Source organism: Micropterus salmoides, unplaced genomic scaffold (assembly GCF_014851395.1).
Source record: "Micropterus salmoides isolate LMB-PRFRI ecotype aquatic unplaced genomic scaffold, ASM1485139v1 Ms_hic_scaffold_16, whole genome shotgun sequence".
NCBI classification, from domain to species: domain Eukaryota; kingdom Metazoa; phylum Chordata; class Actinopteri; order Centrarchiformes; family Centrarchidae; genus Micropterus; species Micropterus salmoides.
Window position 1 is genome coordinate 12,180,413 of NW_024040707.1, and position 13,367 is coordinate 12,193,779.

At 40.1% G+C, this 13,367-nt stretch overlaps 1 protein-coding gene and 1 non-coding gene across 2 annotated transcripts; one reads left to right on the forward strand and one right to left on the reverse strand.

The window, feature by feature from the left end:
* Positions 1-855: 855 nt before the first annotated feature.
* zgc:113278 (uncharacterized protein LOC541528 homolog) lies at positions 856-9,941 on the reverse strand. The gene is made up of 11 exons (XM_038722155.1): positions 9,590-9,941; positions 8,682-8,742; positions 8,423-8,541; positions 7,399-7,515; positions 7,255-7,313; positions 6,905-6,989; positions 5,888-5,958; positions 5,058-5,162; positions 4,808-4,951; positions 4,498-4,658; positions 856-4,316 (listed from the first exon to the last, which is right to left on the reverse strand). The coding sequence occupies exons 1-11, from the start codon at positions 9,707-9,709 to the stop codon at positions 4,243-4,245; spliced, it is 1,116 nt and encodes a 371-aa protein (XP_038578083.1). The 5' UTR covers positions 9,710-9,941; the 3' UTR covers positions 856-4,242.
* Positions 9,942-12,487: 2,546 nt separating this feature from the next.
* Positions 12,488-12,560, forward strand: trnak-cuu. Its single transcript has one exon. It is a non-coding gene; the product is annotated as a tRNA-Lys (tRNA).
* The last annotated feature ends 807 nt before the right edge of the window (positions 12,561-13,367 follow it).

The following is a 13,367-nucleotide window of genomic DNA, read 5'->3' on the forward strand; positions in this document are numbered from 1 at the left end:
CCTATCTCTCTGGTTCCCACTGATCCATCATGCTGTGTGATTGCCAGGGAAAACCCATTACTCTGAAATAACACAACACATTAGCAGGGAGATGCAGGTGTCTCTTCTCTGCGTTGTGCTCGTTCCTCAACATCCATAGATGCAGATGTCATGTTTACAGTGCCCTACCAGTCAAACTGCACAACAGTGGAGCCAAGGCGGAGGTCTCCCATCTGATAAATATACTGTCACATTTGGATAAACACAAAATGCAGCCCGTTATTTGCTTCATTTTGTTGGTTGACATCATACTAAAGTCTACCAGGGAGTGCTGAGCTGTGGTAAGACAATGTTTCTGTCTTTCTCACTCTGACTAGTGATTTATTAATGCAGGTCTGTATGCAGCTATGCCCCTGCAGACTGCTTCTGTCCCTCAGGCAAAAAGCTCAGTATTGCCCCCTGGTGGTAATTACCCAAGAAGTTGGATTTGGCCAATGTTTCCTCACGTCTCCTGACACTATCCCCACAGGGTAGTATAAATGAAAAATGTTATAAATCAAGTAGGTCTCCAAATATATCCTTAAGTGAAATAGGTGGGAAGTAATGTAATGGGCAGGAGGTGAGAGCCACACCAATATATTGTGCGTATCCCTGCTTTATGAATGACATTTTCACTGCTGGTTCACCTCAGAAGGGGATAATTATCTACAGCTCTCACAATATACTGTGCACTTTGAAACTGCAATGTTTTTTTTTCATGGGGTTTCCATGGAGACAGTTCTACTACTACTACTACTACTACTACTACTACTACTACTACTTTGGGCTGTATGTAAAAAAACAAACAAACAAACAAAAAAACATTCAGCACATTTGTGTAATGAATAAAAGCTTTATTCAAACATGAAATAAAAAAATAGTGACAAAGAAATGATCAGAACTCACAAAAATTTGCATAAATATATACGTCAGAGCAGTTCAGAGACAACATATTTGAAAAGGAAATATTCCGCAACATCTATTAAACAAGCAAGAAAATAAACACAAATCAAGGACAATGCAGAATTAATTAATAGAATACAATAATGTAAATGTAAATAAAAATGTCTCTGCTGTGCAGGTTTAAAAAACAAAACTGATCTCATGATCAAATATTAACGATTGTTGCCACCTAGAGGATGCTCATACAGTTAAATCATTGCAGTCTATTTTTTTTTTTTTTAAGTTTTCAACAATTACAAAATGCACACAGGTTTAATTCCAATTTGTAAATCATTGAGAATCAATGCAGAAACAGCCCACGTGAGCAGTGTTATGGTGCTCTGACATAATGCATATTATGCAAAAAAAGTGCATTCCTGTGGTATTATACAGGCTATTGTGTCTCAAAGCGAGGGGGCCGCAAACTGCAGAGGGGCTCATGTTTCAGACACTAAAGGTCCGCTAATTGTTGTACAGTATGACATCTGATGAGCAAGAAAAAGCCTCCAGATGGTTTGTAGTTTGTTCGTTCTACATCTGGGCCTGTAATCACGAGTACTGAAAAAACACCTGCAGGACTGGAACAAATAAAACACTATACCAACCATTTACTCCTCTGATCATATATATATATATATATATATATATATATATATATATATATATATATATATATATATATGATGTGATAATGACTAGTGTCAGTATGACGGTGTATTTCACTATCATAAAACATTTAGTTGTGAAAGCTGCAGTGTACACCTGCAGCATAGTGTTAACTGAGCACTGTTATACAATTGAGTTCACTTTGCTCTAATAAGGCCATGAAGTTAAATAAACCATTAGGCTAAGTACATTTTTACACTCATACCACAATGTATACCCACGCTAACAGTTCAACAAGCTTCATTCTTATATAAAAACAATTCATATCAATATGGATGCAAAACAAATATTCACACGTGTGTACTGAACAACAGTGAATTTCAACAGTTTCCCCTCTATAAAAATAGCTTAAAAATCTGACACATATTTTAGTACAGTGTAGGGTTAAGTCTGTTTTCTCTTTTACATCTGAGATACTTTAATAACAGGCTGGTACATACGTCCTCTGCTCCTCCTTCCCTCCTATGACACTGCCATGCACAGACATAGGGCTTTAAAGACCACCAAAGTCCCAATAAGGAGCGCTAAAGGGAGCAAAAATGAATGGCATCTTCATCTCCTCCCTGCTCTAGACTAAAGACTCCAAACTCCAACTGTCTGCAGACAAGTAGTAGTCTTTTCTGTACAGAGCTTCACATGCACAGTGGTTTAGTAGTAGAGCAGGACTTGGTCCTTGAGAGGAAAGAGCATGGCCAACAGTACAATACGTGCGCTCCGTAGCAATGTCAGGATCATTGAAAAGGTGAAGCAGGAAGGACAGAACATGCCACATTTGGCAAACAGAAATCACAGATTCTCTCTCACACACGAAAGGGCATCTGAGGGGCAGAGACATTGAACACATAAGCATTTAGTAACCAATAACTCATGGAACACACACCTATCCACAACACATAAGCATGTTGGGAGTTGATACGGGTCCAACCAAAGCAAAACTAACAAACAGAATATGATTGTGAATTGTAACAAACAGGGCAGGAGTCAATGAACAGATTGTCACATTTCATGCTCTGCACGCAGGCAATATTTTTTTTTTTCCACGAGACAAGCAATAAACATCGTTGTCATCACCATCATCATCCTCAACATTCACGCCCAGTTAATTCACATACACAGTAGGCAAAACAATACTGTACATACACACAAAAACACACACAAGTAAATGCAGACATACAAACACATCCACTTACAAACACACCTCCCATTGCACCATGGGATGTAACTTATAGTGTTAAGTGGTGAACAGCTTGTCCCCTGATACCCAAGATTTAAAAAAAGCAAACAGAGAAGGCAAACAGAACGCAACACAACAAGAACGAGTGATACAAACCACTGACATTATAAGGACACTTGAAGAAAGATTGTATTGTTTGGATTAACTAAACGCAGTTGCTATGTACCGCTGTGTTTGCTGGTTATAGCTTGTCAAAGCATATAAAATCATAACTATCTGTAGTATATGGCAAAAATAAATAACTCAAACCTCTTGCAGCAGTTGTAAAAAGGCCACTGAATGCTTGTGTGTGTGTGTGTGTGTGTGTGTGTGTGTGTGTGTGTGTGTGTGTGTGTGTGTGTGTGTGTGAGAGAGAGAGAGATATGCAAACTCAACAGCACAGGTAGAAACTAGCCATAAAGCCTTTAGCCTTGAACCATCATGCATTGACATTGCCATATAAAAGACTGAATCGCAGCCTCAAACACAGTTTTCTTGCTCAAGTTTCCAATCATGCCATTATAAAGATTTAACTGTAGGCATACAGTAAAGCATCACAGGTTACAGTACAGCTTCCTCTTGGTAAGTCACCTAACCTGGATGAGTGCCCTGCAACAGGGTGAAGCTGATTACCAGGCTAGAGATAAAAAAAACAAACAAAAATACAAAGTGTGCCTCAATCCTGTAACATGTTGGATTTCAAAGGCAGAGGCTGTCAAATAATGGCAGTAAATGATAAAGGAGTTAAGCACAAACTTCAGTTTTCTGGCTGCAGCTATGCCAAATACCTAAATAGCACAAATATTCCTCTGGAGCTATTCATTTAGGATATTTTCCTGACAACAGTAGAATATCAAAGTGCTAAGAAAGGCTTTATTTTGGGACTTGAGCCAGTGGCCAGCATTATGAGTTTAAATGAATAAGGCCCAAACTTAGAATAACACCCTGTACAGTTAATCTGTACACTAACACTATATATTCAGTTGCCCTGAAGTCAAAATTTGCTTTTTAAAAGCAACTGTGATGTTAACTGATTCCATGTCAAATTACTCAGAGCAACTCAGTTTACAAGTCCCTGGCGAGAGATCGTAGTTTTACACAAAAGGACACTTTGAAGAGCTAAATCTATCCCGTTAAAGCATCAAAACCAGCAATGTCCTGCCAACGTTCCATCTGCAGACAGCCCAAATTAATTATAAACATTTCTCGCAGACAGTAACACTGAACTGTTTTTTAAAATGGAGTTTCAACCCCAAAGGGACAGTTATGTAAGGTTTCTTAGTGCGCTTTAACATTTGTTGTGGAGAGCAGTAGACAAAATTTTAAGTTGTGTAAAGACATAATGACACATTGTCAGAACTCTCTCACTCAGTTTCCCCCCGTCCCCAATTCTTCCATCATCTCTATGAAGCTTTGGCTTTTCTTGCCCGTGGTGATGTTTTATCGTCAGACTTCACAACCCCATTGGCAGCACCTCCTGACAAGATAGGTGAATAGAAACATTCCTGATGAAAGCGATTTCAGACATACACGTTCAACAATCAGCAATATTGGAAAATAATGGCAAACATCAAGGTGTGAGACATAAACCGGAAACACAGGATTACATTATGTCAATTTGGATGAGTGACCAGATGCTGAGGTTCTTGAATACTCACCCCTTGTAGGCTCTCTTTTGTGAGGCTTGCTCTTTGGGCTGACTGTCTTCTTCTTTGAAGCCTGGTTCTGGCTGTGTTCCCTCCACTTTTTCAACTGGAAGTTAATGAATTTCCACATCATCCAAGCCTGCGTCAGGCAGATAGCTGCCAGACAAGTCATCCTGAGGGGCGGGAAGGACAAATTTGATGTTGTTATTTAACTTGTGAACAGGAAAACAGAACTTTGGCCATTTTGAAGTTTAATGTTATGAGTAAACTGGCTAAGGTAGGACATTAAGGGCTCTGATTGTTAATTGGCATCTGGACTTGCCTTATGGTGAGAACATTGAAGTTGCCTTCTGCTAGGGAAAAGCCCTGGTTTTCTGTACGGGGCAGCCCAAAGCCAAACGTCAGAACTGAGAGTGTGAGGGTGAGGAGGCGGGCGATGACAAAAAGCAGCGCCCACAGAGTAAAACTGTAAATGGAAAAAAACAAAAAACCCAAAATATATATATATATATCAGACATTGCATCAGGTTGTTCTGATCAAGAACCAACTTGTTTATCACACGAAGCAATACCCCTTCTGCTTGTTCTCATCACTGAAGTAGAAGAGGCGTGAAGCATGGAACAGGAGCTCCACCAGGTAGTGTGGGACCAGCAACACCAGGCCCAGTCGGTGGAGGCTAAATAGACGGGACACAGAGAGAGGACAAACCAGGACATGAAAGAAAAAAAGTCAACTAGCGGAGAACTGGAGACACTGAACACAATCAACAATATATAATATATATTATAGAACACGGCTGTAAACCAGGGGATATAACAAGTCTTAGTGGAAAGGGGATGAGCAAATGGAAGAGACTATTTAAAAAAAAAAAAAAAAAAAAAAAAGAAAACAGGCAGGGCTCACAGGTCAAAGTACAGTATGAAACATTATCATTTCAATTCCCAATACAGAGCAAAAATCAGCTGACCTTGCTTAGAGTTAGATGTGACTTGTAAGATGAAAGACGAGTTTTATGGGGTTGTGTAAGGACAATAAAGGAAAGTCAAATCATCTGATGAGCTAAGTAGCTACTCACAGCCCATCACACAAAAAAAGAAAAAGAAAAAACATTCTCTCCATAAACTCATAATCATAGATACGGTGAGGCAGTGGTCAGGTAGGCCGTCTGAGTTGTTAATCGCAGAAAGATAATTTTACTTTTACACTTAATAGCAAAAAGTACCACTGCTTTACACAGTAAAAGGTTTAAACCATCTTATCAGGCACTGGTTTGAAACATTCTCAGTCATCATTAGGGTGAATGAGATCTTTATGCGAGATATACCTAGAATATGCTTCTTGAGAATGTTCTTTATTTCATCCTCAGAGGATACGCTCACAAAAATGAGTCATTTCACTCACTTTAAGACATAGGCACCAGTGATGTGGACAACGTAAAGGCAAATGTAATAGAGCTGGCGGGGGATGTCCTCCTGTAGAAACAAAACAGAGGAGGAGAGATTTTGCGTTAGAAACAGCAGCAGCTCTACAACAGCAACATCATCTACCACAATCTGTACAGTCTGCTTGAAAGGTATCCGGATGACAAAACATTTTTCACGTAGGTATAGTGTAGATTTTAGTGCTTTTATTTACTGTATAGCGCAACATTCTTGAGGAGCAATGAAATCCTCTAAAGTCTGCAACCATTAAAACACAGCCAGGACTCATTAAGCACCTTTTATCTTTGATGCTATGATACATTTTTTATGCAAATTAATCCTTGACATGGACTTGGCTCTAATTTACTCTGAAATAATGTATGTACACAATACATTTCAACAAGATAGCATACACACAAATGCATTATTCAACAAACATAACATCAAATGCTTTTTCAAAAGATTTGAAAAAGGGGCAATGATAAGTGAAAGTGTCTTCATGCTAATTCCACAGAGGAAAAAAAAAAGGAAAAATCTTTTTTCTTGTCCTCAAGTACTGCAACAGATATGTCACTGTTTAATGTATTCCTAGCCCCTGTATGCTCCATACTGCACATCTGCGTAGCCCTCAGCTGATTCCTCATGAAGACACATGAAAACGCCAGCGGGTATTAGCAGTGGGTTAGAGGGGGGACTGAGGTATAAACACCACTGCACTCATCATAGATCACGACTGCAGAAAACCTTGATGATAAGTAGTGAAATTAATTTTAGCATAGCGCTTCTTCGCCACTTCTCATCTGTTATATGGTTAGTGTGGCTGTGAAATCCAAATTGACAGCTCTTCCTTTCACTTGAGCCAATGTGCCACCTCACATCTGCAATGCAAGACTTATTTACATAAATTAGCTGCTGTTCTGCTAATCAGGGCAACATACAAAAATGTAAACATTTTTCCCAAACTACGTCATAATAATTTTTAAGAAATTACCCTTACCTTCCGTACTTTTTGAAAGTACAGCTCAGGAAGTGCATGGAGCCAATAGGCAATTTGGCAAATGTAGAAGAACTTGACCTGAAAACTAGGACAGAGGACAGGTTGTGCAGAGGTAAGAACCTGGGTGTTTTGTTGGACAGAAGTTACATATTAATATACAATTCATCATGTTGTGCATGGTGCACTGTTCTGTAAGTTCTATTTAAAATCCAGTGGCATGCACAACAACTCAAACCAAACTTCTAAATGAAAATACTTTTAGTGTTTAGTGAATTTAGTGTTTCTTTTCAGGACAGAATACACTAAAATATGGGTTTATGATGTGTAGGGGTCTATAAATCTTTACTTACACCATGTGAGTGTGTGGGTAACCCTCCCATAAGAAAGTAGGATTTGTTGCAAAGTCCTCCTGTCAGAGAAAAAGAGACACCGCATAAGATAAAGCCTAATGAAGGCTGGGATGGCATGTTTCTGTGACTCCTGGAGCTCTGTACCGCTGTCAGGATGCTGCAGCCCCATATGAAGGAGAACAGGTAGAAAGCCGCGAGCTGTCCGGACTCATTGAACTTGCTGTGTTTGGTTTTTGACAGGTGCAACCTCCTGTTCATTTTCTGAAATAAATAACAAAATAATTAGAAAAGGTTATACATTAATATATCAAATGCTGATATCAGTGACATTTAGATTCTTTCTTTTTATTGTAAAAGTATTTGTGTGTATATGACACGGCCTGTAGTTATAACTGTCAGCAGCTCTAACATATATGGTAATCAGTATAAGTACAGTAGCTGTGCAAGTTTTCCACATTTTCCTTCTTGCACAAATGTTGCAGTCTTAGGCCTTTGACCCCAAGTCTTTGTCCAACTCTGTTCCAACTCAGGACGTAGAGCATGCCGTCTTTTAATCATGGGGTCCTCCACTCCACATGTCAGTGTGCTTGGGCAAGACACCAAACCCCAAATGTTTGTGTAAAAACAGGAAGGAATAATACAGCAAAACCTGTTTCAATGTACCTGTTTTCAGACACACATGAAAAAGAGTCATTTGAAAGAGACATATACTTTTAAAGAATCGTGTTCAATGCGATCCACAAAAAGATTTTTATTTTTGGAAAAAATATATATAATTTTTTTTTCTATTAATAGTATCCCACAGGGAATTGACGTCAAAGACAGACAATGTCAGGAGAAACAGGAGCATTGTTTCAGTCCTTACGCTGTAGCTCACATGCAGGGAGGATTGGACCTGATTACCTACAAATGGCTCACCAAAACTTAATCACGGACCAGAACAGAGCAGACACATGAGGCATTATTTGATACTGTTGAAATGAAAAAACTAAACAATTGCAGTGAGTACACAGGCGGAGAGATTCTGCACAACTTCTGTTACCCTCATAATAACATGTTTATACACAAAAATGAAAAGTCAAAACAATAAGCCACTGTGTGCAAACAACAACAACAAACACTGTGAGCCAAAACAATGGCTACTGAGTTTGGACGCTGATGTACTCACGTCAAGAATATATTCTTGTATCAAGGCATGAAGGATGACTGCAATAAGCAGGTAGAAAAACACAGTGGCCATATCTTTAGGGCCATACTGGTACAGGTTCACTGACTCAATCTTTTCATCTGCAAAAAAAGGAAAATAAATGCAATGTTAAAATCTTAAATTCTAAACATCAACTAAAGAGCCAGAATAAACAAACAACGAATTTTCAAGGAATTGCAGTAAACTGAAATGATCACGGGTCCTATAAATTTTAGCTCACCAAGAACTTGTGTTACGTTGTACTGGACTGTGATGAACATGATGGCAAACTTTGCTGTGACCTGGAACACAAAGAAACAAACAGGATTACTGGTCTGATTCTGAGGCAGAGGAAAGGTAAAGGCATAAACAGAATGTCGTACAGACTGCATTCACGTTTTACTCGTTGAGTATCAAACTGTTAAACAATTGTGAAAAATTTAATCATCATTTCATGCACATTTGTAATGAATGAGGACTGCTGTGTCACTGCAAGACTCTGAAACCACTGACTTCCATAACTGGGGTCTGGGGACCTCCAGGGGCTGCCTGGAAGGGCTCCCAGGTGTCTCTGGCAAAATGAGGTATATTTTAAGTTCACTTCCATTGCTACAATGACTCTCATTGTGTCTGGTGGACTGTGAATTTTCACTTTCTCCGGAGTTCAGGCATTGGTAACTATGTACTAAGCAATAACTCATCTTCAAACAATCTTATTAGTTTTCACAATATGTTCGGCTTGGTGGCTGGGTTTGGGTGGGGACAAGTTAGTGAGGGGGACGCTATCTTGTTTCATTCAAATATGGCTAGGTACGAGCTACAGTCGAACCACACCAAATGTGTAGCATACAGACTGACGTTTAACGTTAGCCTGGCTAGCTTGTTGCCAACGGCCAGCTACATGTATTGGTTTGCCATTGAGACAATGGATTAATTAGCCGACTGGTAAAATGACCTGTTAGCTCTGCCACTGGGCCTTCTCGCCATCTTCTTTGGCAATCAGTGAGACACATGAGAAGGGAAGGAGAAAGACACGCTAGCGCCCAGCCCCTGAGTGCTCCTGTCATGTCAGCTAACGATAGTTTTCAGCCGCTAACATCACTCAGCTAACCACAGCTCCTGCGCCTTTCCTGTGCAATCACACAGTACCTCGAACATCAGGCCGAGGAGGATTATCATGGCCAAACACGAAACCATGTCTGCGTGATTCTGGATCACAAACTCGTGGCTCAGCACCGGCGGGCTCTTGTTCTTCTTGCGGAAACCCATGGCTCACGGACGCGGCTCTCCCCCTCTCTGGTTCCTTAGCTGCCGTTACGGAGTCTAGCTGGGCTGGAGCTAGCTTTCCCCCGCTGAACGTCTCAACTGATGGGTATTTGCTCTAGTCTGGGCTGATCGCTCCACCGCAGTCCGTAACTTAAGCACAGTGAAGCCGCTGCTCGTGTGTTTAAAAACAGTCATGAAGATGCACCGTTTCCCAAACACTACACCAAAACACCCACTTCTCCCCGCCCCCCTGCCTGGTAAGTCAGCTGACGGTCCCTCCCACTTCAAAACCCCATTCATGGTTCGCCCAGTGTCCCTGACGTAGAAGGAGAACCCAGGCCCGTGGTACCTTCACGTACTCCACGTAAGGGCCCAGTTTGCAATAGGACAGATGTAGGATAGTTTAATTCTAGTTTTAATGCATAATTAATATGTTAGATTTTAGCACATACTAATAGATCCGTATGAAAATGGTACTCTATATCATAACAGCACGGCTGGATTAGTAACAGGGAGAGGCGGGCAATTGCCACACACCCCAAGAACCCCAGGATTGTGGTAATTCACACCATGAAAGTACAATATAATCTGATGGACGTCCTGCATTACCCACTTTTATGAGCCTGTAGATGACCCCAAACTCTAGTTTTAAGACCTTATTATCACTTTATACTTTTGTGTAGCCTACTTATCTAATTTATTCTGTGCTCACAAGGTACATATTACAGAATGACATAGTCCATCTATATCATCACCAGTCAGTCACATGGCTGGGGCTGACATATAGATGATCACAGTCACACCTACAGGCACATCTTCTGTGTACACTTACACAAAGTCAGGGATGTTGCAGGCATCAGGTGTATGATTAAACAATTATACCAAACAGGTGCTAATAACCACCAATTCAATATGTAGGTTGAAACACAATCATTAACTGAAACAGAAACAGCTGGGTAAGAGAAAAACAACTGGGTGAGGAACAACCAAACTCAGCTAACAAGGTGAGATTGCTGAAGACAGTTTGTTGTCAGAAAACATACATTTAGGCAACAATGAGTACAGCAAAAAGACACAAGGTGGTTATATACTGCATCAGCAAGGTCTCTCCCAGTCAGGAATTTCAAGGCAGACAGGGGTTTCAGATGTGCTGTCCAAGCTGTTTTGTAGAAGCACAAAAAACAATCAACGCTGAGGACTGTAGACGCAGTAGTTAGCCAAAGAAACTTACTGCAGCAAATGAAAGACACATCATTTACCTCCCTTCGCAATTGGAAGATGTCCAGCAGTGCCATCAGCTGGAGCAGAGTGGAGGTTCTCTGCAAGTCTGGGGGTGCATTTATGCAAATAGAGTTGGGGATAATGGCCTTCTCAATGCTGAGAGGTAGAGGCAGATCATTATTCATCATGCAATACCATTAGGGAGGCATCTGATTGGCCCCAAACTTATTCTGGAGAATGACAAGAACCCCAAACAACCAGCAAAAATCTTTGACTTAAAGAAGACCAAGGAGACCTGGAAGTGATGGTTTGGCCCTCACAGATCCCTGATCTCATTATCATCAAGTCTGTCTGAGATTACACGAAGAGAGTGAAATAACTGAGGCTGTTCTCCAAGATGTTTGGGCCAATCTACATGCCTATTTCCTAAAGGCCTACATAACGACTTTTTTGTTCATCACTAACACACTAGACATTATTCAAAGCTAGTGGGGACAAAATATTGGAAATAGAACACAATTACTACTTTCTTTTGGGTATTTATTTCACTTGCCTGTGGCTTATTAATTTATTTTGAAAAAAGTGACCGGAAGTTGCAATTTTCTCTGCTTGGCTTTCCCGTTGAAAGTGTAGGAAATACGTGTTGTCACCCTTTTATATACAGTCTATGGTTATCACAGTGGCTTTAAAGCGTTGTTTTACAGATTTTATGGAGGAAACCAACAGTAAGGTAACTTTATGCTAACGATGGCGTTGACACATTATCCCATCATTGCTGTGATGATAAATTAAACGTTAACGTTACCGAACGTCAGCTAACATTTTTACTGCCTTCACCATTGGCTTAACGTTAATTGACATTAACTTGATTGAGATTTTCTTTGAGGCATTAGAGGCGCTCTTAACCATCTAAAGAAAGAAAGCTTTTGTAAAAAAAAAACGCTAGCAACAGCTAGTCATGTTAATGAATTCTTTTAATGGTGGCGCATAGATAAGATGCTTGCCTTTGGTGTGGGAGACCTGGGTTCAATTCTCACTGTGAGACATCCATTGTTGTGTTTCAGAGGAAGATACTTATCCCCTAGTTCTCAGCCCGTGCGACCTCTAACATGTATAGCAATTATAAGTCGCTTTGGATAAAAGCGTCAGCAAAATGAATAAATGTAATGTAAAAAATACCATAAGCGCCTAACATAAGTCATTAAGCATGACCGATTCAATTGGTACCGTTCATTATTGTAACGTTACTCAACAAGTTGCAGCCGAGCTCAAAGAAAGATTCAGCTGACTCAAGTTGAATACAACACTTAACGTTAAGTTACTAATCTTTGACGCTAGAGGTCAGTATGAGACCGATCCGGGGCATCAGCTGCCTGGGATCATTTGCCAGATCATTTGAATTCAGCCAGTCCATCGCGTTGATATCCAGCAAGGACAGCCCAAATCCTTCCTCTTTCCATTCCTTACACATCAGTACAATGCAACTTCCCTTAATCAACAAAATTAATGCTTATAAATAGGGTAGACATAATAAATACTATTAGCGTACATGATTACGTAGCCCGGCTAGCTCAGTCGGTAGAGCATGAGACTCTTAATCTCAGGGTCGTGGGTTCGAGCCCCACGTTGGGCGCAGATATTTTCGCTTTCGTGGCTCCACTGCGCAAAACCTTTCTAACATAAAATTTAACACTGCTCAGTTTCTGTGGGAACACGGGAGTGTACTCAACAGCTGTGCAGTCTTGTCAATACTTTATTAATTTGCATTGTATTGAAGGATTTTTGCAATGTTTTGAAACCCCCTTTTCACATCTGTGAAGGAGTAATACTGGAAAAGCCTATCACTGTAATGCAGTCTCATATGGCCCGTCCACTGCTGAAAACAACACAGTGACCACAAAAACTGCAAACCATGTGTAGCATAAAATAACACTGTTATTGCTAAATTGTGTTGGTAGTAATGTAGTTGGTAATGGATGGATACTTAAAACATTTTCTCATATTTGGACACATCATTTATGTCTCTGGAGCAGTAAACAATATAATACAATCCAATCCTTACATATTGCCCGAGTTCAGTCGACAACTGATTCATTGTCAGCAAAATGAACATTTAAGTGTCTACCACATTGGGTGTATGGCAGGGTTATTAGGTCTATAGAGGAATTCATTACATTATGTCTTTATGGTCTTTATGTATAGAGTATTTTTCTGTGGTTGAATGTGAAAAATACAACATAAATGGGTGCTTTATCCTGCTGTGTTTAATTATTATTAATGTTACAGCACAAGCGTACAGCACAAACAAAGAAGAAACCCTACGCACACTGTATTCAAAGCTCCTTCAGTGTTTTTTAAATCACCTTTTAGTTTTAGTATTCCTTCTCACGGAGGAGGAGATGGGGAGATATATATTTTTGTTATATCCACTACATGGGCT